The sequence below is a fragment of the Ascaphus truei genome, chromosome 9 (assembly GCF_040206685.1).
Source record: "Ascaphus truei isolate aAscTru1 chromosome 9, aAscTru1.hap1, whole genome shotgun sequence".
Classification (NCBI taxonomy): Eukaryota; Metazoa; Chordata; class Amphibia; order Anura; family Ascaphidae; genus Ascaphus; species Ascaphus truei.
The window spans coordinates 68,230,756-68,257,798 of NC_134491.1; the positions used below are offsets into that span (position 1 = coordinate 68,230,756).

A 27,043-nucleotide genomic window follows, 5' to 3' on the forward strand; every position below is an offset into this window, starting at 1 on the left:
TGGAGCCAATGGACACTTAAAAAAATCAGACAGGGTTTCTCCATTTTTTTCTCTAGTATGTGTAGGAAGTCACATGCCCAGAGTGCTTATTTGCACGGCACTACCCAGAATCCATTTCTGTCACTGGTCACTGAAGCATTGTATGACGTGACCATTGCTTAGTTGGAGCAGGTTTGGGGACCTGTGGAAGACATGCAGATACACCAATGGGTTGCCTTTTTTTTGCTGTACATTTTGTATGGTGACGGTTGTTTATCACTTTTATTTTACTCACTCCAACTTATCTCCCCTATTGGTTGAGACTCCAAGCCTTCAGCTAATTAAAACAGCCAAGATTTTACTAACGTATTAAACACAACTAGTTCTTGTGAATGTGCTTAGCAGCTTAGATGGTGTGTATCACCAACCCTATACAAACAATTAATTGTAAACTGGTATTGACATAGTTGATTGCACATATAAAGACTCCTTTTATAAGAGGCGCTCATTTAAAGGGCAATCGTGTCTATGACCAAAGTGCACTTATGACAGTGACATGTTTAAGAAACTCATCTGGGTGATTTCCTTTTTTTTTCTAAACCTAATTCTGACACCCACTGTATAAGTTTTAATTTATTTTTTAAAGTGAGACTTGGGATGGGTTTGGTTTCCGCTGGTTACTCCCTGCTGTGTGATGTCATTCGTGTGTTCAGCAAGGGCTTGTACAGCCAGAGTTTCCCCCTCCCCTACATTTATTGGCTCTCTGATAAGGTTTTATTTGATCCTGCCCCAAATCAACTAAGAGCTAAATAGATGCTATGAAAGAGCAGCCGATGATATTGAGAAGGGTTGTCCGTTATATCAGATAGACTCATTCTCCTTCTTACCTGATTCTGCCTGCCCTGTTGTATGTTTATTTTGTGTATGCATGTGTGTATGTGTGTGTATTTCTATCTATATATGTATATAGATATCTGTGAAGTAAGGCAGACTCTATATAGTTACCAACCCGGGTGCCACGGATTTGGGAGTATGTGCATCAATTCAAAAATAGATGCGGCACTATTAGTACTTTCAATCAAGAATGATTTAATGTGGGGGTTATTACATTAAATAATTATCTAGTTTTTCTTGATATATGTACACTCAGAAAAACATCATTTATGCTAATCAGTCTAGAAAGGGTTACATTCCCATTTCTAAGGATTTGGGGTTTACCAATTCACTGTAGGTCTACAAATGGAAAAAGTTCAAGACCACAGTCACTCTACCAAGCAGAGGTTGTCCTACCAAATCTCTCAAAGAACAAGCTAGCAAATCATCCAGCAAGTCACAAAGAACCCCAGAGTAACATCCAAGGATCTGCAAGCCACACTCGCCTTGGGTAATGTGGGTGTTCATGACTCCACTATCAGAAAAAGACTGTACAGGAATGGTGTTCATGGAAGGATAGCCAGGAGGAATCCACTGCTTTCTAAAAAGAACATTGTTGCCAGTCTGAAGTTTGCCAAAAGGCACATAGATGATCTGCAAGACTTCTGGAACAATGTTCACTGGACAGGCAAGTCAAAGGTAAAACTTTTTGGCCTCAATGACAAACGTTATGTTTGGTGAAAACCAAACGCTGCGTTTGAACAGAAGAACCTCATCCCAACCGTCAAGCATGGTGGGGGGGGGGGTGCACTGTGATGGTTTTGCTGCTTTGCTGCCTCAGGACCTAGACGGCATGCCATCATTGACACAACCATGAATTCTGCATTGTATCAGAAGATTTTAGAGGAAAATGTCAGGCCATCCGTCTGTGAGCTGAAGCGAAAGTGGGTCATGCAGCAAGACAACGATCCTAAACATACAGGCAAATCTGCAGAAGAATTGCTGCAGAAGAGGAAATTCTGTGTTTTCAAATGGCCTAGTCAAACCCCATCAAAATGGTGTAGAATGACCTGAAGCAAGCTGTCCATGCAAAGAAGCCCTCAAATGTCACTGATTTTGAAGCAGTTCTGTAAGGAGGAATGGGCTAAAATTCCTCACAACTGATATGAGAGACTGACCAGCAGTTACAGGAAATGCTTGGTTAAAGTCATTGCTGCTCAAGGGGCGCCACATTGATATTGAATGTTGAATCATTTGTCGATATATAAATGTATCATGTTTTTGTGTAACAAATATGTTCTCGCCACGGTGTATGTGTATATGTGTGTATATTATATATATATATATATATATATATATATATATATATATATATATATATATATACACACACATACACACATACACACATACACACATACACACATACACACATACACACATACACACATACATACGCGCACACACATATATATATATGTGTGTGTGTGTGTATATATATATATACATATATATATGTGTGTGTGTGTGTATATATATATATATATATATATATATATATATATATATATATATATATATATATATATATATACACAGTGTTCGACAAACCTATACATTTGCACGCCCCGGGCGAGTGGATTTAACATAGTGACGAGCTCCTATTGGCCCAAGCAGCACGCGTGTGGTACTAGGGGGCGAGTAGATTTTTTCGTTCGGCGAGTAGATTTTGTATGTGTATATATATATATATATACAGTGTTCGACAAATCACCCAAAAAAATCTACTCGCCGAACGAAAAAATCTACTCGCCCCCTAGTACCACACGCGTGCTGCTTGGGCCAATAGGAGCTCGCCACAATTTTAAATCCACTCGCCCGGGGCGTGCAAATGTATAGGTTTGTCGAACACTGTATATATATATATATATATATATATATATATATATATATATATATATATATACATACACACACACACACACACACACACACACACACACACACACACACACACACACACACACACACACACACACACACACACACACACACACACACACATACCATAATACTGAGTTAAGTTATGGTGAGTAAAAAAAAGTGACAAAAACCCTCCACAGGAAAGCAAATATGCAAATACAACTGTATGCTCATCTGCATGTCTTAGGCAGGTCTGCAACCCCGCCTTTCCCCATCATCACCCAGCATACAGCACTTCTACTGCAGCAAGGGATTATGGGAAATGACATGCAAATGAGCACACAGTGTCACTTTTTGCCTCAATAACCATTTTTAACATGGTTCCCTATGACCATGCAGCAAGCTTAAGCCTATAGGGAACCATGTTAAAATGGTTTTTGAGGCAAAAAGTGACACTGTGTGATCATTTGCATGTCATTTCCCAGAATCCCTTGCTGCAGTGGAAGTGCTTTATGCTGGGTGATGATGGTGAAAGGCGGGGTTGCAGACCTGCCTAAGAATGCAGATGAGCATACAGTTGTATTTGCATATATATATATATATATATATATATATACACACATACACACACACACACACACACACACACACACACACACACACATATACACACGTGAAACAATAAAGTAGCGCTATAGGATGCACCTATATGTGTATGAAATAGAAAGGCTATATAAATTTGGTCCCCAATTGTATAGTGTGAGCAAAGTCCACAGTGTGGATGTAAGACATGGGATAAACGTATTTCTAATAGCCTATAAGATGGAATCCTGGATGTCCAGTAGAGATAATTCAAGTCCCAAAGTGATCAGCAATCTCTCAATCTTGAGGTGACCAGATGGAACTTCATTCACGGGGAATTGAACATGAAACAAGAAAAGAGATATTTAGTGCAACACAGCTATGATGATTCATACAGACATGAACTCACAGACCTACTAACAAGACTGACAAACACAAAAGCAAAGCTAGAAATAAAATTAGTTTAAATATACTAGATTATATAAAATATTGGACAATATCAGGAACGCCAATCTGGTTGGGTAAAACCTGAGTAACACTCACAGGACGGCAGAAGGTTAATGGCAATGAGACTGGTGAGATCTTGCTTCCACGTGTAGAGAGTTCACAGAGCGCCTGGAAAGCCGTATATTCCTCCGTGTGTCCTGGCTCGCAAAACCGGAAGTGATGTCTCTGGTGTATTTCTCCGAATCCTGTGTATACCGGGACCGGTAGTGACGTCACCAGACGTGGCGTCACAGCCTGGCGGAACCTTCAACGAAGCCGAAAGGAACGGCGATCCTCACTACCTCTGTTACTCTACACCAAACTGCAGCACTCGGCACAAAACCTGTCTGTCCTTAAATGTCCAACAAAGTAAAATATAGCCCTACGCGTTTCGTGTGCGTAAGCACACTTCCTCAGGGGAGCCGGTATCCCTCTTTTATTTTATGATATTGTTCTGATTGTACTATCAGATTATCATCAGGCTGCCTAGCTTGCCACTAGGGTTCACCCTCATATTAGGGTATATTGTCTATTTCCATTAGCGCTATTCTACATCACCTTTCTCTTTTTTTCTAATAGCCTATAACCAAACACATACAGTATACACATAAATATACTTGATAAGTAATAAAAAATAAACAGATATTCTAACCAATCGATGAGAATAAAGGGATAAAGTGAAGGGATAAAGTCCAATGCCAGAGGGTGATAATAAATCCGGATTGAAGCGAACTGCAGCTTCAGAAGAGATGTTGCAACATCAAATATACCTAAAAGAAAAAGAAGCGCAAGCTCCATAGCATAATACGGTATGGTTAGATTTAATAGTACAAAAATACTACTTGGACATGCACTCACACGAGGACAGAATAAAACAGCATTTATGAGATAAAATCTCAATCGTATTGACGTCACCATCAGGGTAAACAGCAGTCCCAGTCACCGGTAGAACAATAGTCCCCAATCAAGTGTGTTATGAGTTATGGGAAGACACGCACACTGCAAATGTCCTAATCAATAGGAAGTCGGAGCTCAACACGCGCTACCTGTGCCAGGTTGGAGGGGTGTATTGCTTCCTACAGTGGAGAGAGTGTCCAAAGATCGCCGAAGTTTAATGGATGCAGTCGTGCGCAGACTTCCTCGTTGGCTTGCGAGCGGGCCGGAATGACATCACCACGTGCAACGTAACGTCCAAGGCACCACTCCAACCCGGCACAGGTAGCGCGTGGTGTGCAAAAGCTTGCTCAGGACTGCGTTTGTTTATGTGTGTGTGTGTGTGTATATGTATGTATGTATATGTATGTATATACACACACACACACACACAAACTACAGTCTGTATCTTTAACTACACCTTGCTTTGCAGTTCCTCCGCAAAGTGGTTAATTATCTTTATTCCCAGAGAATGTAGCACATTACTCAAGAACTGCTAGACGTGTAATTGCAGCGGCAGAATGCGCTCGCAGAAATATCATGGGAGTCTGCTTAATTTGAGTGCACGAGTCACAGTGACAGCTTTGTGAGAGGGGAGTCTGCGAGGGAGAAATAAATGCATACGTCACGGTGAAGCGGAGCGACTGGACATGCTACATTAATTCACTGTTTTTGGAAACATGTCAGGAAAACACTGCAGTAATTAAGTAAAGTCTTGAGAATACCCCTGTTTCTAATTCTGCATATTCCTTACATGAATATTCCTCACGAGTGCTGTGTTAATCTGTACTATAGAGCCGGGAAAATAAAACCCCTGCAGATTTACGTTGTAGAGTATAATCCTTTTCTTTGGCTTAAACAAAGAAAAATTAAGTAAATAGCAATAAAAGATTTGGCTTCAAATAAAGGAATGTGGTGTGCAAATAAAGTTATACCTCTCTCTCCCAGATAGTATTCCAGTCCTGTTCCTATTAATTTGATCATTATAGGGGGTTTGTTTTTGAGCTGTACAAATAAACAAATACTGTACATCTCTGTACCCCCACAAATAGTGCAGAGTTGTTTGACCCGCTTCCATCAATAATGTTTTCCCATTATCTAAGCACTGTATATTTTAATGCCAAGTGGTGTTTTGTAAAGAAAAAAGTTGCCGGAACCCCTAAACAGGATTCATATCTAAATGACCTTCAATAATCCTGATATTTAAATAAAGAAATGTCATAAAAGACATTGAGGCACATATTTATTAAGTGCTGCTTATCCATAAGACAGACTCCAGCACCAGAAGTCTTCTTGAGGCCATTCACTTGAATGGGTTGTGATGTGCCCTGTTGCACTAGAAGGGGGCTAATGACATAGCACTGCTCGTTAAAAATGACCCTTATGCCCTAGCAGATGGTATTGTAGACCAATAATTACTATATGGAGTTTCTTATTAATTTCTGGAAAAAAGTGACCTCATATTGCCTTATTTATGTCCCCTTTGAACTGGGCTAGTGCATACACTGGCGACACACTTTATTCGAGCTCGGCTAGTCCCACGAATTCGGGTATACCCGGGTGTATTGAGGTTTGTGACTGTTTTCTGCCCGAGTGCATTGGGTTATTTTCCAGGCAGGGATTAAAGCATTTTATTCCCGCTGGCTGCAATACTGCACAGTATATATATATATACTGCATTACAATTCATGAATTTATGCCATCTGGTAGACATGCGAAGCATTGCAGCCTATTAAATCCTAATCATTATCATTTAACAGATCAGCCGCCCGTCAGCCAGGCATAAACCCAGGCTGGGAAGGCAAATGCAACGGGGCTTGTCAGAGGTGAGGAGCGGCGCATTCCAGGTATCTGCCAGGTACATACTGGGTATTTGCTCGAATAAAGTGTGTCGGTGCAGTATACTGCCACCACATTGGAAGTGACGATAAATCTAATATAGGGGGTTCTTGCTGAAATGGACAAGAAGCAAAAAGGTGACACACGGAGTGCTCATTTTCATGTCATTATCCAGAATCCCTGACTGCTGTGGAATCATTATATGCTAGGAGATAATGGGGAATGGCAGGTTTGTGGGCCTGTCGCAGACACGTTAATGTGCTCACATGTGGTATTTTTATTTGCTAATTAATATAATGGAATACACCATGCATGCATTCTTTAGTCTCGTTAACTGTCGAGTTATTTTTTATTTTATCATCGTGTTTTCTTGAAAGGCGCGAAGCCTGCAGCAGAGTGTTCACACGGTGACTGCTGAGGGGGTAGCTCAGTGGTAATGTCGCTGCCTTTGAATGAACCCGGTACGAATCCCAGTGTATTGCTCTCCTTGTGACCTTGGGCGACGCTCAATCTTCCTGTGTTTTAGGCACCAACATTAAAAGTGTAAGCTTTCAGGGACTCATAAAGTCTGCAAAATTTTATGTACAGCTCTGTGTACACTGTCCACACAATAGAAGAAACAAATTATTATTGTCGCTTGCTCCACCCTAGAGCTGTTTTCCATATAGACTTCAAAGAGACCTAGCTAATGAGCTGTCCTATCCTGGTCGTCTCTGATGTGTCTGTGTGTATCATTTGTTAGTGTGTGTGTTCACCTATTTGTGGGTTGAGTTTTAACGTGTAACGTTTCTACTTTGCAGTCACATCAACCAAAAAACACAGTTTGAAAACCCGGTGCTAGAAGCCAAGCGGAAGAAACAGCTGGGGCAAGCACATCTGATTCCAGCCGATGGAACCACACATCCAGGTATTTCTATTTATAAGCTGCTCACATGCTGGCATCTCCAAGCAGGGGCGTAGCTTATACACACAGGCTTATATACCAGTACATAAACATGTGTAGGTCTGTGTGTCTTTGTATGTGTGTGCATGTGTAAATATATGGATATCATTGAATACATCCATTCACCTGCGTTACTTGTTATACAATATAGACCCTGAGAAGTCACAGTTCACCAGGGATCCCGCCCAGCTAAAGGGCGCCCTCCTGCGGACGTCTCTAAAGAAAAGCTCCATGGGTTTCGGGTTCACTATCATCGGAGGGGACAGACCAGACGAGTTCCTGCAAGTGAAGAATGTGCTGAAAGATGGTCCTGCCGCCCAGGATGGGAAAATAGCACCAGGTATGGACCCCATGTGGTATTAGGGCAATTATGGCACCGTATCGCTCAGCAAGTTGCATAATCTGGATACATATCCTACATGGTGACCGCAACATTACGTGTAGGGCTCCACACAGGTACAGAATAGGGCACACAGACATCACATATGACAGGCTCGCACGCACACTAAGCATGACTATTACACACGAGGACACGCTCCAGAACAAAATAAGATGGACCTGGGAGGCTGTTCCTGGAAATGGAGACCGCGCTCGTCTGTAAACTTCATGGGGAATCTTCAGAAAGGCCTCTTCTCCCGCTGCTCCTTCTCCCTCCTGTGATCAGCCGGCCACAATCAATCCAAAATACAAAACAAAGGGGGAGGTGGAGCGCAGAGAAAAAGAGAAATGCCAAGGTAAGATTAGGTCAATTTATTAAAACAACACTGCACAGTATTACTTACAATTAGTTAAAACCGCATGCATGTTGATGCTCCCACAAAGGTCTGTATACAGCGTCAGTTACAATCCCCCTGCCCCGACTGTGATCCACTGCTGCAGAGTCTCACAGGGTCCCTGACCCGGAACCGGAAGTGCAGCAACACAAAGGTGGTAGGCGGGCTCTCAAGCTAGGTCAAGGGCTATGGCAATAGCAGCAAACGCTAGCGAGATGACGGGGGGAATATCAACAACTAATGTATGGGGAGAATCAAACGTGCTAAAACTGCACTCCTACCCAGGAGTGCAACTCAAAAGTAATGAGCAAACCCTCAACGCGTTTCGCGCATTACAGCGCTTCGTCAGGAGGTATTAGGGTATTACAGGAGGTGGTCTTATATAGGTCACCACCTGATTGCCCAACACAAAAAACATGTGTAGACATGCTACAAATTACTTCCTAGTGGTAAATGTGACTATTGGTATATACACATACATATATAAAAACACAAAACATACACATCACCTAAAAACAATATATACATTGATAACTGATGCTATATCTAATAATACATATCTACCTACACTTACAACAATGATTTAAATAATTTTTTTAAAATATGATTTAAATAGATAGCTGCCCCTTATTTATCACTTGTGTTACATTTTCCATACTACTACAATTAAACCTTAAAAGCATAAACTTCCTATTCCTAAAAACCATTATTAAAAAGAACACAATAATATATCCATACCTAAAATTATTTACCTAATACAAAGAATCCACATCAATGATTATAATTAAAAGGATTATCTATTTCTGATCTTAGGAAAGGATTTAATTATATCATCTCATTAAGGCCACCTGGGATTTTACTTTTTAAAGTGTAGATCCAATATTGTTCTCGTTGGAGTAGTTTTAGCTCTCTATTACCTTTCCTAATATTTCTTTGTATAATTTCCAACCCTCTAAAATGTAAACCTTTTGTTTCTCCATTATGGTGCTCTAAAAAATGCATAGCCAAATTGTGTACTTTCCTCCCTAATTCAATATTTCTTTTTGCATTTTTTATACCATTGATGTGTTCCCCAATTCGTACTTTTAGTGGGCGAATTGTCTTTCCAATGTAGTATTTTTTACACGGGCAATCAATTATATAGACCAAATGACTTGTTTTACATGTAATGAACTGATTTATTTTATATGTTAGTCCAGTCTGATGGTCATTAAAAACTTTCTCTGGAGACATATATTGACACATCACACATTTGCCACATTTGTAATTGCCCATCGGTTTACTTAAAAAACTCCCTTTTGCAACAGAATTAATCTTTGATTCTTTTAAAAGGCTTGGTGCTATAATACTTTTCAGGTTTTTAGCCCTTCTAAAAACTACTTTCGGTTTATCAGCTAATTTATTATTAAAAACAGGGTCCATTTGTAGAAAATTCCAATGTTTATTGATTAATGTCTTTATCTTAGATTCTTGTTTAATAAAATCAGTGATAAAAAAAGGTGTGGAATTTTCTGTGACTTCTAATATCTTATTTTTGGGTCTTAATAAATTTGATCTTTGTCTAGTTCTACTTTTCATTAATGATTTCTGTAAAATCTCTTTATTGTATCCCTTATCTATAAACCTCTGTGTTAAAATATTTGTTTGATCATCGCAGTCCTTTTGTTCAGAACAATTCCTACGTATCCTTAAAAATTGTCCATAGGGGATATTGTTGAGCCAATTAACAGAATGGTTGCTCGTGTAATCTAAATAAGAATTGGCGTCCACCTTTTTAAAAAATGTTTTACGTAGTTATTTTGTTACCTATTGCCTTTATTTGTAAATCTAAAAAATTAATTTCTGTTGTATTGATATCACCACTAAGGACTAAGTTACGATCATTACTGTTTAGGAATGAAATGAATTTGTCTAAGGCTAGTTTGGATCCAGACCAAATCAGTAGAATATCATCTATATATCTACCGTAATAAACTAAATGCTCACGATGTATATTGTTGGACCACACATAGTCCTCCTCCCATAGTCCCATGAAAAGTCCTGCATAATTGGGAGCGAATCGTGTGCCCATCACTGTGCCATTGGTCTGGATATAAAAATCACCCTCGAACATAAAATAGTTGTGTTGTAAAATGAATAAAATACTGTCTAAAATGAATTCTTGCTGCGTACTCGACAATGTATTTTGTTTATACAAAAAATGGGCAACCGCATTAATCCCCAAACTATGTTGGATACAAGTATACAGGGAACTGACATCCAATGTGGCCCAGATAAAATGATTTTCCCATACAATCTTATCCAGAGAGTTAAGCACATTTGTACTATCTTTTATATATGAGGGGAGAGCCGCGGTCAGAGGAGCTAGAAACGTATCTACATACTTCGACAAATTAGCCGTGAGGGAATCTATACCGGATATAATTGGTCGCCCCGGAGGATTATTCAAAGTTTTGTGAATTTTGGGGATATGGTACATAATCGGTACTGGCGGATGTGAAGTAAATATAAATTTAAATTCCTGTGCATTTAAGATACCTTTTTGTCTAGCATCCATTAGAAAGCTCTCTAATAGTGTCAAAAATTCCTTTGTTGGATCTGACCTCAATTTACCATATGAGATAATGTCCCCAAGTAATCTATTTGCTTCACCTATATAGTCCTCATGATTCTGTAGTACTATCCCCCCTCCCTTGTCGGCTTGTCGTATTATTAATTCCCCATTTGTATTCAAACTTTTTATCGCTTCTCTCTCTGTACGTGTAAGGTTGTCATGAACCATATGATACCTGTTGTTTTTACATAAACTTCGGATATCTTGCTCCACTAATTTACTAAACCGTTCTATATAGGGTCCTTTAGACTCATAGGGGTAAAAAATGGATTTTGGTTTCAAACCTGTATGTACAGAATTTTTACTTAAATCGCTTTCTTCATATAGTTCCAAAAGATTTTGATAAGTGCTATCATTGACATTGGAGGACGGTGAAACCTGGGAGTCATTTGGGTACACATTGGCTTCATTAGCATGGATCACATTCTTACCCAAAAAATCAAACATATTACTTCCAAAAAGATCAATCCATTCCTCTGGATTATCAATCCCAATTGGTATGTTCAGACCCTGGTCTAGTGTCACTGTCCCTTGGTTGGAAATAGGCTCTTGACTTTGGCCATTTGTACCACTATTAGTATAGACTTGTGTTTTGGCATAATGTCTTTTTAATGTCAGCTTTCTTATAAATTTTTGCAAGTCAATGTATAGGCTAAACTCATTGGGCCTATTCACTGGAGAAAACGATAGCCCTTTACTGAGCACACTGAATTGGGATGTTGAAAGTTGAAACTTTGATAAATTGTATATCCCATGGACTCTCAAACTATCCTCTGTGACAACGATGTCTGCGGGCAAGGATGTCCTTTGGTCCCTCTTGCCCCGACCGCCCCTGACCCCTCTTTTTCCCTTCCTCCCCTTAACCAAGGTAATAGGCTCGGAGACTTGGTGCACACTACATGTTTGGGTATCGCCCCCATCCCCTGATGGGGTCCCCTCCCTAAAAAAGGAGTAGAATTGGTGACTGGAGGGAGTGGGGCGAGAGAAGATGGTGGAGGAGAAGAATGGGCCCCCAAAATGTCACTTGGACCCGGCTCTAATATTTCATTCAAAATTTGAAAGGAATTGGATGTGGGTATGGATAGATCAGGTATCAGCTGACTATTGGAGGGTTGGGTACCCCCTCTTGGATTGATTGTCCTCCACTCATAAGGAGTAGAGGGGCCGCTGTAGACTCCAGTTAAAATTTTATTATACCCCATCGGACCTGGGAGGCTGCCCTTAATGGGGGAGGCTGGGAAACTCAATGGAGGGAGGGTGTCTGGGGGCTGCCCTCGGGGGAGGGGATGTGCTTGAAAGCTGCCCTCAATTGGGGGGGAGACGGGCCCCAATATCAGGAGGCTCCCAGAGCGTGTTGGCAAGGACGCTGCATTCAAGGCCAGGGGCTGTAATGGACCTTAATGAATAACCTCCTATGTGCTACCCTTGGGAAAACGTTGCATTGCTTGGAGCTGGTAGGTCCCTCTGGCAGCAGAGGGGTTACGATTATGACTTAAGTGTGGGAAATGAATTGCATCTGTATTGAAAAATGCGCTCAGTCACCAAGCGTCTGAAATGAAGTCCTCGCGAAAACCATTTGCTGCTATTAACCGTAATGAATAAACGGACTACTCTGAAATCAGCCGAGAAATGAGTCCTTCGTCTCAAATGTTTTAAATGGTCAAAAATAAATAGCCATTTAGAAAGCGCATGTGCTCGTGGAAAACGGGTTTCTATACTGTACGCGCTGTGTATCAATACCAAGCAGGTTATCTTTCCAACATGTAGTAACAGCCAGAGTCAAAACATGAAAAGGGTTCATTTGATTTTAGTGTTAATTTTTTAATACGTCTCATCAACTTTGCTTTTTTTTTTTATTGCAAAATTGCTTGTGTGTAGATGCCCTAGCCCGTACCCAGAAGCCTATGTGAGTTTAACTCCTATAATGTTACTTGGTATCGTACCCGCTAAATATATCCAGCTCTTTAGAGAAAAACATTGTTTTTTGGGGTTAAAAATTAGAATTTTCTTAATGTTAAGCTTCTGAGGGAGATCTCCGTTTTTAACCTCCCAGGCACTTAATATTTAAAATGCTTATATCTCCTGAACGGAGCGTCGGATCACATTATTAGACAGGGCAAGAAGAGATCTATGAAAATAAGTAAAGTAATAAAATGCAAAAAAAAGAAATCATTGCAGACTGCTGCTTCAATATCGGACCACAAGTTAGGTTGCAGTGGTTAAAGGTTCCCAGAAGTAACATTTTTGAGAACGACATGGGTAAGAAAAGTATTCTCTACCTTTTACAAATTCTCCTTAAAACGCATATTATGCACAGTAAACCAAACCCATCATTATGGGGGGAGGAAATGGCAGCCATCTTTTTTATATTTCAAAATGAGATCTGTGGAGTGCAATATTTTGACACCCCCAAAGTGGCTATGTGAAAGTGATTGTTACAGTTACAAACACTTTAAACTTAATGGGAGCTCTATAAATACAACAGCTTAATTATATCCTAAGAACTATTGTTATTAATGTTATTATTTGTGTTATTGCATGATTGATATGTTGAAGATAACTATTATGGTGTTATTGTTTTTATTGATTTTTTTGAAGTATTTATATTATTCATTTTATTATTAGTGTTCTTGTGATTTATTTTCTATCTTGATACTTGTGCCTCTGTGTTGATTCCTGTCCAGAGCCTCTGACTGATCATTAATTCGCTTTTGCCAGGTGATGTCATTGTGGATATCAATGGAACCTGCGTACTCGGCCATACTCATGCTGAAGTGGTCCAGATGTTCCAACTTATTCCCATTAACCAATACGTGAATATGGCGCTGTGTCGGGGTTATCCCCTTCCTGAAGACAGCGACGATCCCGTTGCAGACATTAACAGTGCCCCGCCAGTCATTAACGGGCAGATGGTGACCCAAGGAGATATCAACATGGGAAGCCAGGATTTAAAATCCGGGGTAATCGTTGTGGACCACAATGGCAAACCAGGCCACATGATGGTCAACGGAAGGTTAAATGGACCTTCACTAGAATTACAAGAACAAAGGACATCCATGGCATCCTCTGGAAACTCGCTGCCTGAATTGGTGACTGTCCCCTTATTAAAGGGTCCCAAGGGGTTTGGGTTCGCAATAGCCGACAGTCCAATGGGCCAGAAGGTTAAAATGATCCTGGACTGCCAGTGGTGCCCAGGACTGCAGAAGGGTGACGTTATCAAGGAGATCTACCACCAGAACGTGCAGAACCTGACACACCTCCAGGTTGTTGAGGTCCTAAAGCAGTTCCCAGTAGGAGCTGAAGTGCCGTTACTTATCTTAAGAGGAGGTCAGTGTGAATGTGTAATCTGAAAGCCCACTGTTCAACTCGACTATTGTCTTCTTTAATTTTAAACTTCTATATTTATTAATTTTCACAGATAAATAGGGGGGGAGGAAGAGGTACAAAAATAAAATGAGGGAGGGAGGGGGGGGGGGGGAAACAACCATTTTGTGTCAAATTTCTTACAAACAGTCACATTACAAATCATACAACTTTTGGTAAACACCATATTTTACATTCAGCACTCCCAAATTCTCTCTGCCTCCGGGAGTACGCCCCTATCCAGCATTCCAGGGCTCCCAGACCCTATCATACTTCCTAGTGGTATGGTTAAAAAATGAGGTAAGTTTTTCCATCCCTTGAACATCATTAACCCGTCTAATAATCTTTCTTCTGGAGGGCGGGAGTAACTTTTTCCAGGCCGCTGCTACAGTGCATCTAGCTGCCGTTAAAATATGCAGAATCATAATTTTTGTGTGTAGTGATTTAGACTATTGTCTTCTAACCCCTCCAGTACAAGAGTGTTGCAATGCAGTGTGTGTGTGAGTGTGTATATGTGTGTGTGTATGTATATGTGTATACGACAGCTTGTAACATCACATCCAGCAGTACACCCTTCATTCTGTCCAAATCCCAGGGGTAGAAAATAGGTGCATTTACATAATTTGCAGATTTATAGTAGTTCAGACTGATATGTTTGTACGGTTCTCCGGTAGCCGAATAATCTGCTCCTCCTCTATCTCGTTCATCGCTAAATGGATCAAGCTATGTATCCAGGAGGCCTATAAACTTGGTCAACTGGATTGTCCATTAGTAATTAAGGCCCATTCTACTAGGGCCATAGCTACTTTGTGGGTCTATAAGGCCCTTACCTAATCCAAAGACATATGTAAAGCTGCTACATGGATGTAATTAATACGTTTATTAGGCATTATAAGTTAAATGTGTTGGGCTAGTTTTGGAAGAAAGGTTTTGAAAGCCATCATTCCAGACTTTCCCCAGCCTTAATTGAACTGCTTTGGTACAATCCCATAGTGTGCACTGTCATGGAATGATAGAGAAAGGTATACATTTCTTACCGTTATTTATCTTCCTCTGAGGCGTTCCATGACAGTACACAGTTTTTTCCTGTCCCAAAGTTGTATTTGTTGAAGACGGTATTTGTGGTCTATGATGTAATAGCGTTTGAGGAAAGTTCTGCAGCTTGGATAAATGTATGACTGGGAGTCCTAGGTGGGAGGAGCCCTTTTAAACTGCTTCGGCAAAGACTGTCCTACCACGCAAGAGATGGGGCAGAAACCCCATTGTGTACTGTCATGGAAGGACGCGGAGAAAGATAATACTAAGGAATATACGCACGCACACACGTATATATTGTATAATATGTATAAGCAATATATATAAATATATATGTGTGAGAAAGCAGATGGCACTCAAATACATATGAAGGCAGGTGCTTGTCCCATAAAAAGTATAACACAAGGCTCCTTACCAGGCAGACCAGGGGATCCAGGACCACGAAGTAGAGAAGAGGCAGCACTCTTAGTAATGTCAAAAAAATGTATTAAACAGCAGGCACAGTCACCGACATTTCGGTCCTAAAGACACTCCCTTGAATAAGGTCCTGTCTTTAGGACCGAAACGTCGGTGACTGGGCCTGCTGTTTAATACATTTTTTTGACATTATATATATAATCCAGGATTCAGTTTTCAACTCGTGTATTACTATAAAGTTTTGTAATGCTATTATGTGTAACTAGTTCACAGGCTTGTGTTAGCTTGAGAAGTTGTAGTTTAATGGTTGAATGTTGAATGTTTGGTGTTGAAAATACAAGCGCATAAGTTATTCCACTCGGACACTTTGCAGTGAATTGTAGGTAACAATGAAATGGTTAATTAGAAGGAATAATAACAATGACTCCAGCATTATAGAAATCTATTTACAACCAGCTACTAATATTTGAATTATTGGGGGTGCCATTAGAAATAGAAAGAACCTTTTATTATTAAATAACGATTGTGAGCATTACATGTAATTCTGAGTATAAACAAGTATGTTATATTAATACTACTACTAACTAATGGAAAACTGCCTATAAAGATGCGATCTGTAGCTAAACCCGTGCTTGATATTCTAGCACTGAAGCAGTTAAAAGCAAATAAATTGATTCAATTTCCATCCCAAAACGCCATCCTAATTAGCTTATACTTGAGATAATGCAGCTGCCAGTTGAGATGTCTTTCTGTCTTCTGTAATGGCCCATGCACGGCCCTTTTTAAAAGCAATTTTTTTCCCCAGTGATTTCATCTGAGTTGCCTTATCAAGGCTCATTCATGTGTTACATTCATTGACCTAATGTCTGTGAAACCATTACAAAACTGGGCGTCAGAATTGAGAGAGATTATTTAACATTATTGCTCTATATTATGACTTGTATATTTGTAACCCTTTGGCAGCGAAAAAAGGGTTTACGTGTAATTGAAACCCTACATTTTTCTCTGTGTAACCTTCACATTGAGTGATGCCAGAGGTTCGGCTTTCTTCAGATCAAATTCGGGTTTCAGACTGAATCAGAGTGTGTTAGGAATAGAAGTGTCACAGCCGCAGTAGCAGTGACCTCGCCTTTTTCCAAGGAAAGATTTAGCAGGGGGCTGGGTTGGAATTCCACATTCATTTTGACATGCTGCTCTGTGTAATGGTATTGAGTATCATGGCTCCTTTTTAAAGGCTGAATCACCAGTCGACAGATGAACGTAAGTAGTTGATATGCTTGAATCCTGTGTTCCCGGAGAAAAGCAACGCACTCGTTTGCAAAGGATGCAAAGAAGTAAAACTTTATTTAAGGGGGATTGAATGTTTGTAATTAAGACAATTACAATAGGTTTTAAAAATGTTTGACAGTTATATTTTTTCATTCTATTACATGATTCGCTACACTTGGGCTGCGCTCATAGTGACGGCGACAGCGATGCGATGTCGCGTCAAAATGTATTGACGCCGTCGCGTGCACTTACTGTAGGCGCGACGCAACAGAGCGACGGCTTGCTCACGATCGCAGGAAGTCATTTCAATTTGATTTTTCAAGGGACGTCGGCGTTGCCACCGGCACTATAAGCGCAGCCTTATGTCCCTTTCACAGCAAAATGGGTTTAAAAAAAAAAAATCTTTACAGCCGCATTCTCCCCTCCCCATTTTAATTATTATTATTTATTTTTTTAACCGGCGGATTGGCGTCCCCATTCCTGATATACTTGCCTTTCTATTTGCCGGTGTTTTCTCTCCCATTTGGGAAATCAAAATGGCCACCACATCAGCTTTAGTCCTGCCGGCCAATAAGAAGCTGCAACCTCATCAGGAGGATGACTTTGTTTTATTTTATTGGACAACCGTTGCAGTGGGACAACTCATCTGATTATCTAGTATCTCCGGAATGGGCGGTAAAGTGTTGAAAATGGGGTTGCTTCTTTAAAGGGATTTGAATGGTACATGTCTGAAAAATCTCCACAGAGCTCAAAATAGGGAGGCGTGGGGTAGTTTGAAAGGTAACCTAATGGGGTGGTGGGATTATAAGGGAGGGTTCCAGCAAAGGTGGTTGGGGCAAATATATTAACTAGATATAAAATACACAGGGCAAGCAAAAGAAAAACAGGGAACCAAAAGTAACTTGGCCTATGTGTAGTCTATTGTGTAAAGTGATGTATGTGAAAGTGGGCAAACTAATTGTGCCAAGAAACCGCCCAAATCCTCTTTTCCTTACGGATGATGTCAAGATGTTTCTCTCCTTTTTTTTTTTTTTCTTCATAGGTCCTCCATCCCCAACCAAAGTAGCAAAAGTGGTGAGTATTCTTCCAGAGCTTTAATAAGGGAGTACTTTGTGCAAAGTATTGTCTTATTTTTGTATATACTGTAGTTCTGCTTTCTGTCATTTGCACAAGTGAGATTTCTTAGGGCACCTTGGTGCAGGAAGTGCTGGCAGCACATTGCTGAAGGACAGTGACAAGGCAGCTTCCTCCTCTCTCCCAGTCTCAGCCCTCAGGCAAAAGAACTGGACTTGTTCTATTGTGAATTAGAAAGTATTGTTCAAATAGAAGCCACAATGTTAAAGAATTCACGTATTTCGCTGAGTTTGTACTTTCCTAAAATAATTGGATTTGAGATTGAAATGAAATGGTGATTTCACACAAATTGCAGGCATAGTTTATGGTGAACCTGCTTTCCTCATTTTAATCCCCAGTGCCCTAAACAAAGTTCAGGAGCACGTTCAACGTTTCCCTTAATACTTGAAAGTACATTCCTGCAGACTCCAGATTCCCTCTGCTTGGGTTAGAACATCATGGCAGATAGTCAGGTGAAGCTTTAATTCAAATCTGATGTCATCGCCCTCACTGGGGCGAATGAGCCAACTAACAGTGAGGATTGATTGATGAAGTAATATTGCTGAAATGAAGATACTGGTGATATATTACTGAATTGGACTGAGGGGGTCTCTGGAGGAGGATTGAAAGCGATGTTCTGTTTCCATTTTGTCTGTTATGTTTTCAGTATCCATTTTGTGTGTAAGATGTGTGTGTGGTGTACTGTAGATGGGGGTTTCGCTTCTAAGTAGATTTACGACTGTGTCTGAAGTAACGCCCACATTCCTAGTGAGAGATTGTACAAGGTACCAATTCAGAGATGTTTTAGGCCAGTTCTAACCAGGTTTAATGAGGTGTAAAATGATTGGTTTAAGAATTAAGGAGTGGTTAGTATAATCTGCCTAGTAACACATTTTAGACAAAGGAAATGAAATGTATAAAAAGCCTGCTTGGACACTCCCTGGCAGAGAGTCTTATAGACTTTTGAATGAGTATGATCATACTTTGCAATAAACTACTTATTATCAAATGAACCCGTTTGTCAGTTTGGAACATTGACAGGATGAAGCAAGAAGGTATAGGAGCCATCGAGATACAGCACCAATCGTTATAACTAAAATTGTTTACAAGGGGGTACATTTGAAGTTATTTTGTTGGGGAGGCGGGGAGACGTACTTAATTGGCCACTCTTTCATGGTCAGTTTAGCTCACAATTATTTTTGGTTGGATTTTACCTTTACCGCAATGCCAAGTATCCCTGCACCCCGAAAAGATCTGCCTGCCTAGAAAAGTGGCAATATTTCAGTGTTCCCAATAATTGCAGCTGATAACCACAACTAGAAGTCTCTAATGCTCACTAACACCTTTCTGATTGCTAGCAAACACATACTTTGGCATTCTCCAGTCTGCAGACACAATGATAAGATCCCCAATCAACAACAAAGGATTTTGGGTCACTATGTCAGTATTTACAGGAAAGAATGACTCCTGAGGCTAGCCGTGTATAGCAGCTGTCAGTATGATTATAGAATGGAGCATGTTTATCTGTTGTTGAGAAGGCACTGTTATAGCCTTGTACAGTGATGTAACTTGCTGTGAAGTAGTTATTGGTGTTCGTCTGGGGCCTAATATACATCTGTGTCTGTGTCCTAATCAGAAATCTGATAAGCAGGAGCTGGTGGGAAGCCTTGAAGCAATCGGGCCAACTGACCCAGTCCCACAGCCTTTGCCCTTCCCACCGAATCTTGCGCGATCCAACTCCCCAAAACTTGACCCCTCCGAGGTCTACAAGAAGTCGAAGAACATCTTTGAAGATAAACGTGAGTCCCGCGTCATCTCAATAAAGCAACGTTTGCTCATATGACCCCATACCAGGCTCGCATGAGACAGTCCCTGTGTTCTGGTTTATTTTTTCCCCACTCGTTGCAAGTTCGATGTGGAAGGGTCTCTCCGTGCAGGATCCCCTTAGTCTTACATGGGGTGTGGCATCGGCATGCTGAGATATCGGGCTTTGAGTAGGGCTTTGCCGTAGGATTCCTGGGTTCAGCATAAATGGCAGCCAGGCCCCTATAAATGATGGTGCACCCTACTGATTGGCTGTATATGTTAAGAGATGGCCACTGTCCTTCATACGCTAACACCAGATCCTGATTTAATACCTCAATATTAGCCTCTTTTGAAATGCTGTTTAAGAAGATGTAATGTCCATACACATCATTTTATGTATCGCCACATTCATAACACTTGGCATAGCACTGCGATTGAACTGGAATTCCCTTAGACGTTTCTTAGCAAAGTTGCCTGTCTCTTGACCTGTATAAACACACATGGCACCTTTCAGCCCAGGAAAACACCACACCGCCCATTGACTTGAATGGGGTGTACAGTGCCTTCCAATAAATACCACAAGTTCTCCTATGGCAGAAGACTACTTTGTAAAGGACGCCCTTTATGCAGATATTCAGATTTATAGGAGTGATACTCCATCGGCGTATGTGGGGACGTTGATCCCAAAATAAATGTTGTTTATTAGAAAAGTTGAATTTGGTTGACTGCACTTTTTTTTTTTAAAGGACTTTGTAAGTGCATTTTCATGACATGACAATCCTACTGGAAATCCCTGGTGTCCTCTGGCATATCCACAGCTGCCGCTCTTTGGGTCTAGAAGCTTTTTATAATGTCTTCTGTGCACATTGTACCCACACAAGATCTGCTACAAGCACATTGTTTGACTCATTCAGAGATGTTTTGCTACAGGTACAAGGAGCCGTAGAGCTGTTTAGAAGGGCAGAAATTCCCACAGCCCCACATAAAGAAATACAAAGGTCCCCAGGCATTAAACAATACAGTGTCATAGATCTTTTTATGTTTTGTATTTGGTTTGTTTCAAGTTCAAATAGCCTGGCTTTGTTTTTTGTTTCATTCAAATATGAGGGTTTTAAGATGCTCTGTAGCATCATAAGTTAACCCGTTGAGGTTAGAAGGGCTGTGCAATGCATTATCTACAGTACACAGGGAATTCTCGCTGTGATTTATATGTGATGAAAGTGTCCTAACATAAGCCTTGCCTATATTGTAACTATGAAATCCACACTACACCAAATCAGCATATCTACTAGGGGTCAGCTGCTAGCAGCCTTCCTCATTTTCCGTGCTCCCAAATATTTTATTAGCGTGTCAGTAAATCACAATGTGTGCATTTAAACCCATATTTGCTAAGCAGCGCTATTCCATAAGTCACCTCCCAGCACCGGAAGACCCCTCGAAGCCCATTCAATGTCAACACCAGCGTTTGGTATTTTCTGCAGCTCGTTACAGGTCAGGGCCCCCCCTGTATTTGATGACTGTCTTATCACCAAAATACATTAGATGGTGATTGTTAAAAAATAAAAAAAAATGAAGCATTGAAAAGGAAATTAAAAAACATAAAATAAACGTACACGCTTTTTTACAGCATTGCTCCTGCAGTGCCACAGAATGCAAAGCACTGTTACATATAGAGTGTGTATCTGATGCAATATATAGATTGATTAGTCCAGGAGTGGCCAACTCCAGTCTTCAAGGGCCACCAACCGGTCCGGTTTTAAGGATATTCCTGCTTCAGCACAGGCCACCTGTGCGGAAGCAGGGATAGCCCTAAAACCTGACCGGTTGGTGGCCCCTGAGGACTGGAGTTGGCCACTCTGGATTAGCACCATAGCATAATCTGCTCCCCACCCACCCGCGGTGTTGCTGATGATGAAATGTATGTGTATGTGTCCATGCTGCTGTTCTCCCGTTCTGAGTCTGCCTCTCCCACCCACCTGTTCTCATGCTGTTTTTGACTAGCTCCCAATACAAAGGACTTGGACGTTTTCCTGCGGAAGCAAGAGTCTGGCTTTGGATTCCGGGTCCTTGGAGGAGATGGACCTGACCAGGCAGTGAGTGCTCTCGTTTACCATTCACTGTAACTGTTCCAAGTCAATCTGTATTCTACCCGAAACCAGCTCACCAGGAAAGTCACTTACTGACTGAGCCAACACACACACACATACATCCATCCATGCATAGGAATACACACACATACACACAATACACAATACACACAGACACACAATACACACATGCATGCATACACACGCACAGAAATGCATCAATACAACACACAAACACAGATATGAAGATTTTTTTCTTTCAATAGCACTGCCAATATATTTAGCGCTGTACATAGATTTTTGCAGGCACAATGAGACCCTGTCTTGTAAAGTTTACAGTCTATTTTTGGCGCTCTGTGTGTGTATGTATAATATAGATATACATATATATAATTATAATGAGAACTTGGCGTGCCCGAACTCCAGGCTTATCGTGGGATCTCCTCCTAGAGATAAGACTGGGGTGACTGTTCTCTAGAGCAGTGGTCTCCAAACGTTTCTAGAAATGTTTCTATTGAACAGTTATATACAATCTGGTTAGAAAAATAAGTTTGAAGAAAATATAAAAAAAAAATTAGTGAACCAAGATACATCATTTGCTGATTTTCTATTAAATAAGGAATATTACTGTGACATTTATACCACATTTGGAATCTGTATTGGCCCTTTATTGGTTTTATTTTCCTTTTTCGGTGTTAATCTATAATATTGATGTATGATTGTGAATACGTGTCAGAACCTGTTTTTATTATGTTCACTTGTAATAAAGACAATTTGTTTTTTTAATTGCGCTACTATGAGTTCAATTCGGTCCATGAAGGGACTGATCCCTTAATGCACTTCCCATAATATCTTCGCTGTGAAATTCACTCCTTCCACCCCTTACGCAGATTTACATCGGAGCCATCATCCCGTTAGGAGCGGCCGAGAAGGACGGGCGCCTGCGTGCTGCGGACGAGCTGATCTGCATTGACGGTGTCCCCGTAAAGGGCAAGTCCCACAAGCAGGTCCTGGATTTAATGACCAACGCAGCTCGAAATGGCCACGTGCTGCTCACAGTCAGGAGGCAGATCTACTACGGAGGTAGGGGAAGGCCTGTGACCCTTTGGATGCTGTTTGACATAGGTACTACGCCATTGGGTTTGGCACTCCAGGGGCCCCACGAAGTATATGTCATAATCTACAGGCTTGTTATTCTAGGGGAGATCGCGTTCTGTGCTCCACAGGAAATCTTGCCAGGAAAGGAACGGAAAAGGACTCTTCCGTTCCGTCAGCAGTGACTGAGCGATAGTTTGATTGCGAGGCCCTTCCAGCACTCAAAGATTTAAATCCGCAATCTGCTCGCCATAAAAAAATAAATGTCTCCTTTCTTTGAACCATTGCAAAGTCGTTTTGCTGCAGCTGTTAGTTCCCGTTCTTTTTTTTACATACTGTAGTTGGATTCTGGTGATCAGTTGCCTCTGTGGGAGGTTACAATGTTCATTGCCATTCCCACATTAAAGCACCAATTTTTTTAATATATATACCTGGACGAGGTAAGAGGCTGTGCACACCGGGCCCTGCCATATTCCCAGCCAGCCCTGGGTGACTGGATGAATGAAACATTGCAACCTGTCCTATTCATTCCATGCATTGTCTGCCCTCTTGTTACCTTTGCAAGTTGCATGTTGGGAGACTTAGAGACAGCAGGTGAGGTAATAAGTGCATTACATGGCAGTGTGTGGCCACAATTGTTGGTAGGAGTGACTGTGGGTGTGGGATTGTAGACATCAGTCAAGGCTATTGGAATGCTTAATTTAAGAGGGGATATTTAAGGTTTGACTTGAAGGTTGTGAGAGAAGGTGCATGACGTATACTGAGTGTGAGGGAGTTCCACAGGTAAGGGGCAGTGAGAGAGGAAACGGTTTAAGGCGAAAAAGAGCGGAGGAAGGAAGGAGTAGAGGAGTGGAGATGCTTTAAGGTGAAGAGAACTTTGTAGGTGATCCAAAATTTGATGGAAAGTCAGGAGTGCGACTTGAGGAGATGAGCAAAGACTGTTTTGGGAGAAAGTGAAATGATTATAGCAGCAGAATTTTGGATAGATTGCAAAGGAGAATGTTGTGAGGCGTGGAGGCCTGCTAGCAGTATGTTACAATAATCCAATCGGGAGAAAATAAGGGCATGCATTTGAGTTTTAGCAGTAGATTGACAGAGGAAAGGGCAGATCTTGGTAATATTATGGAGGAAGAAGCGACACATTTTAGCCATGCCATGAATGGAGAAGGAAGAGGAGTCAAATGTCACTTCTAGGCAATATGCTTTGGCGACAGGGTAGATGGTAGTACCGTTTACTGTGATGGGAAAAAAGAGGAATATTAGGCCAGGTTTAGAGTGAAATATGAAGAGCTCAATTTGACAGATTTAGTTTAAGGCGGCAGAGCACCATCCATGAGGACATAGCCAGGAGGCAATCAGAGACTGGGGACTGGATTGCAGATGTGATGGTAGGGCATTATCTGCATAGAGATGATACCTAAGGCCAAAAGAATTTGAGGTCACCAAGTGGTAGTGTGTAGAGAGTGAATAGAAGAGGTTCCAGAACAGAGCCCTGCTGTGCACCAACAGACAGATCAATAGGAGACAGACATGTTGACAGAGAGACTGAAAATGTGCAATGGGAGAGATATGATGAGAACCAGAATAGAGCTTTGTTGTGTATTATATTGTTGAGATTAACAGTACAAGAGACAGATTATAAAGGGTCCAGTAGGGCAAGGAAATTAAGAAAGTTGATCATATGGTAGAACAGGTTGCCTCACTATGTTGTAGCCGTTTGGAGGCAAAAGGCAGTAGGGATACAGGGCAGTAGTAAGGCACATAGGGTCTAGGGTGTTTTTGCGCATAGGTGTGATCACTGCATGCTTAAAGAATGAGTGGAAAGTGGGACTGGACAAGGAAGAGTTGAAGATATGGGTGAGTGGTTCTAATAAGGTGTAAAAGAGAATAGGCTTCAGAGGGCATGGGGAAGAGAGAGAAGAGAAACTCTGCTTAGAAACTTCCAACTCTGTAACAGGAGAAATCTAGGTTTAGGTAGATGGAACCAATTTTAGTGTTATTCATAGACATGGTAGTGTACAGAGTTTTACAAACCTCATAGCTGTCTTCTATAAAAGTACTTTGAAGTACAGTTTCAATGTATAATTCTTTTGCCCAATGGGGATTTTTCATCTTTGTTTTAGAATAATCCATTATTTAACTTTTTTTTTTAAAAGACTTAATAATGTAATTATCCAAATGTGTTCAGACTTAAAGAAAACATGTAGGTGTTTTGGTTTCTTTGGTTAGAGGAAAGGGGAGAAAGGGGGCCTTTCCCAGTGCAAACTCCTGTTCAGCACAAAGTGGTCACACAAAAAGGAGCAGCTCCGAATGTTCATGTACTTTAGAAATGATTTGAAAATACTTCTAGGTGTCAATCACCCAGACTTATCCCCCATTTTTGTCCTAGGAAGAACCTTGTGTTCAAATGTAGGTATCAATGTATAGTGTCCAAGCAACACATGGGAACCTTGTGCTTTCAGAAGCCTTGAAGATATGCCATCAGTCATCATATATAATTTGTGTCACAGAGTTTGCTTTTTGGAGTATAGTCCAAAAATATACCTGCTTCTAGCCCAGCACTGAAACATGTTTTTACCGGGAAGCTTACATTGTGTCCCAACTTCAATAAATCCAGGTATAGAAAAACGGACAGCCGATCAGGACCACTGTGTGCATTCTTTGTGTCAATTTTCCTACCTGCCGTGAAGCGTCATTCTCCCAATTTATCTCAGGCTTTTTATTCTCCATATCAGATATTCTTTATATTGACCTCCAGCACCTTTCCTGAAAGACTGCTCAATGCACCCACTACCCCTTTCACTGAGATACTTCTTACCATATCAACTGAGCCTACCTCTTCAGAGCATTGCCCTGGCTGTATTCCCGTTTCTTTGTTAAAAAATAAATAAAAATGCTTCCATCCTCCATCGCATTAATACCCCTTAATGTATGAAAAAGTTTTTGTCATATCCTGTCTCTCCCTTCCAGGCCTCACCTTACATAGAAATATGGACATAGTCAGCAACTCAACTCCAGTCCTCAAAACACCCCAACAGATCATGCTTTAAGGATACCCCTGCTTCAGCACAGGTGGCTCAATCAGTGGCTCAGTCAAAGAACCTGCTTCAGCACAGGTGGCTTGGGGGGGGGGGGGTCTTGAGGACTGGTGTTGAGAACCCCTGGTTTAAGCCCATTAGTACACAAGCATATAAATCCATATTGATTTGAGTAATAAAGTTCTGTGCATATTTCATCAATAGATAAGCAGCAGGAAGAGGGGAACCCTCAGCATACACCCCCTGCACAGAACGGCTCTCCCAGGCTCAACCGAATGGAGGTAACCGGTGTCCCCAAACCACCCCCAGAAGCCTATGATGTTATTTTACAGCGGAAGGAGAACGAAGGCTTCGGCTTTGTCATCCTGACCTCCAAAAACAAGCCGCCTCCCGGAGGTTAGTGAATGGCAATTATAATAGTATTGATGTTTTACCTATATACAGAAATCACATATCCGTCCGTCGGTCACGCTTTCTTCTCTCCTACAAGCTCCTCACTACCTGCTCATTTTAATCATCACTTAGCGAGGCCTGTCTAGGAACATGGTGGGATTTTGCCTCTGGGACCCTTTCTGTACAGTATTTGATGCACAAAGAAAGATGTCCAAGATTTGTTGATTGTACCCCCAAAAAATCCCATTTTAAAGAGTAAGGATTCCACATAATGGTGAAAAATATATGGTTTATTGGTGCCAAAAAGCTGCCATTCATTCCATCTGTCACTATTTCTAACTCTTCTCTCAGTCACTTAATGTCTTCCGCTTTCTGTATCTCCCAATGTCTGTCCCTCATGTCGGTGAAACCTCCTCTCCCCCCTCCACTCCGTATGACTCTTGGGCCCCCAAGGAAACACCCATATAGCTACTTGCTTGTGT

At 41.1% G+C, this 27,043-nt stretch overlaps 1 protein-coding gene across 2 annotated transcripts in view; it reads left to right on the forward strand.

Moving 5' to 3' along the window:
• MAGI3 (membrane associated guanylate kinase, WW and PDZ domain containing 3) overlaps positions 1-27,043 on the forward strand; it is a 261,214-nt gene that overhangs the window by 198,487 nt on the left and 35,684 nt on the right. For both annotated transcript variants that reach the window (XM_075615295.1, XM_075615296.1), the window contains exons 8-15: positions 7,416-7,522; positions 7,710-7,898; positions 13,664-14,272; positions 18,072-18,103; positions 19,779-19,941; positions 21,950-22,041; positions 22,926-23,118; positions 26,373-26,564. In XM_075615295.1, the coding sequence (XP_075471410.1) occupies positions 7,416-7,522; positions 7,710-7,898; positions 13,664-14,272; positions 18,072-18,103; positions 19,779-19,941; positions 21,950-22,041; positions 22,926-23,118; positions 26,373-26,564 (1,577 nt within the window). The remainder of the gene's footprint in view (positions 1-7,415; positions 7,523-7,709; positions 7,899-13,663; positions 14,273-18,071; positions 18,104-19,778; positions 19,942-21,949; positions 22,042-22,925; positions 23,119-26,372; positions 26,565-27,043) is intronic.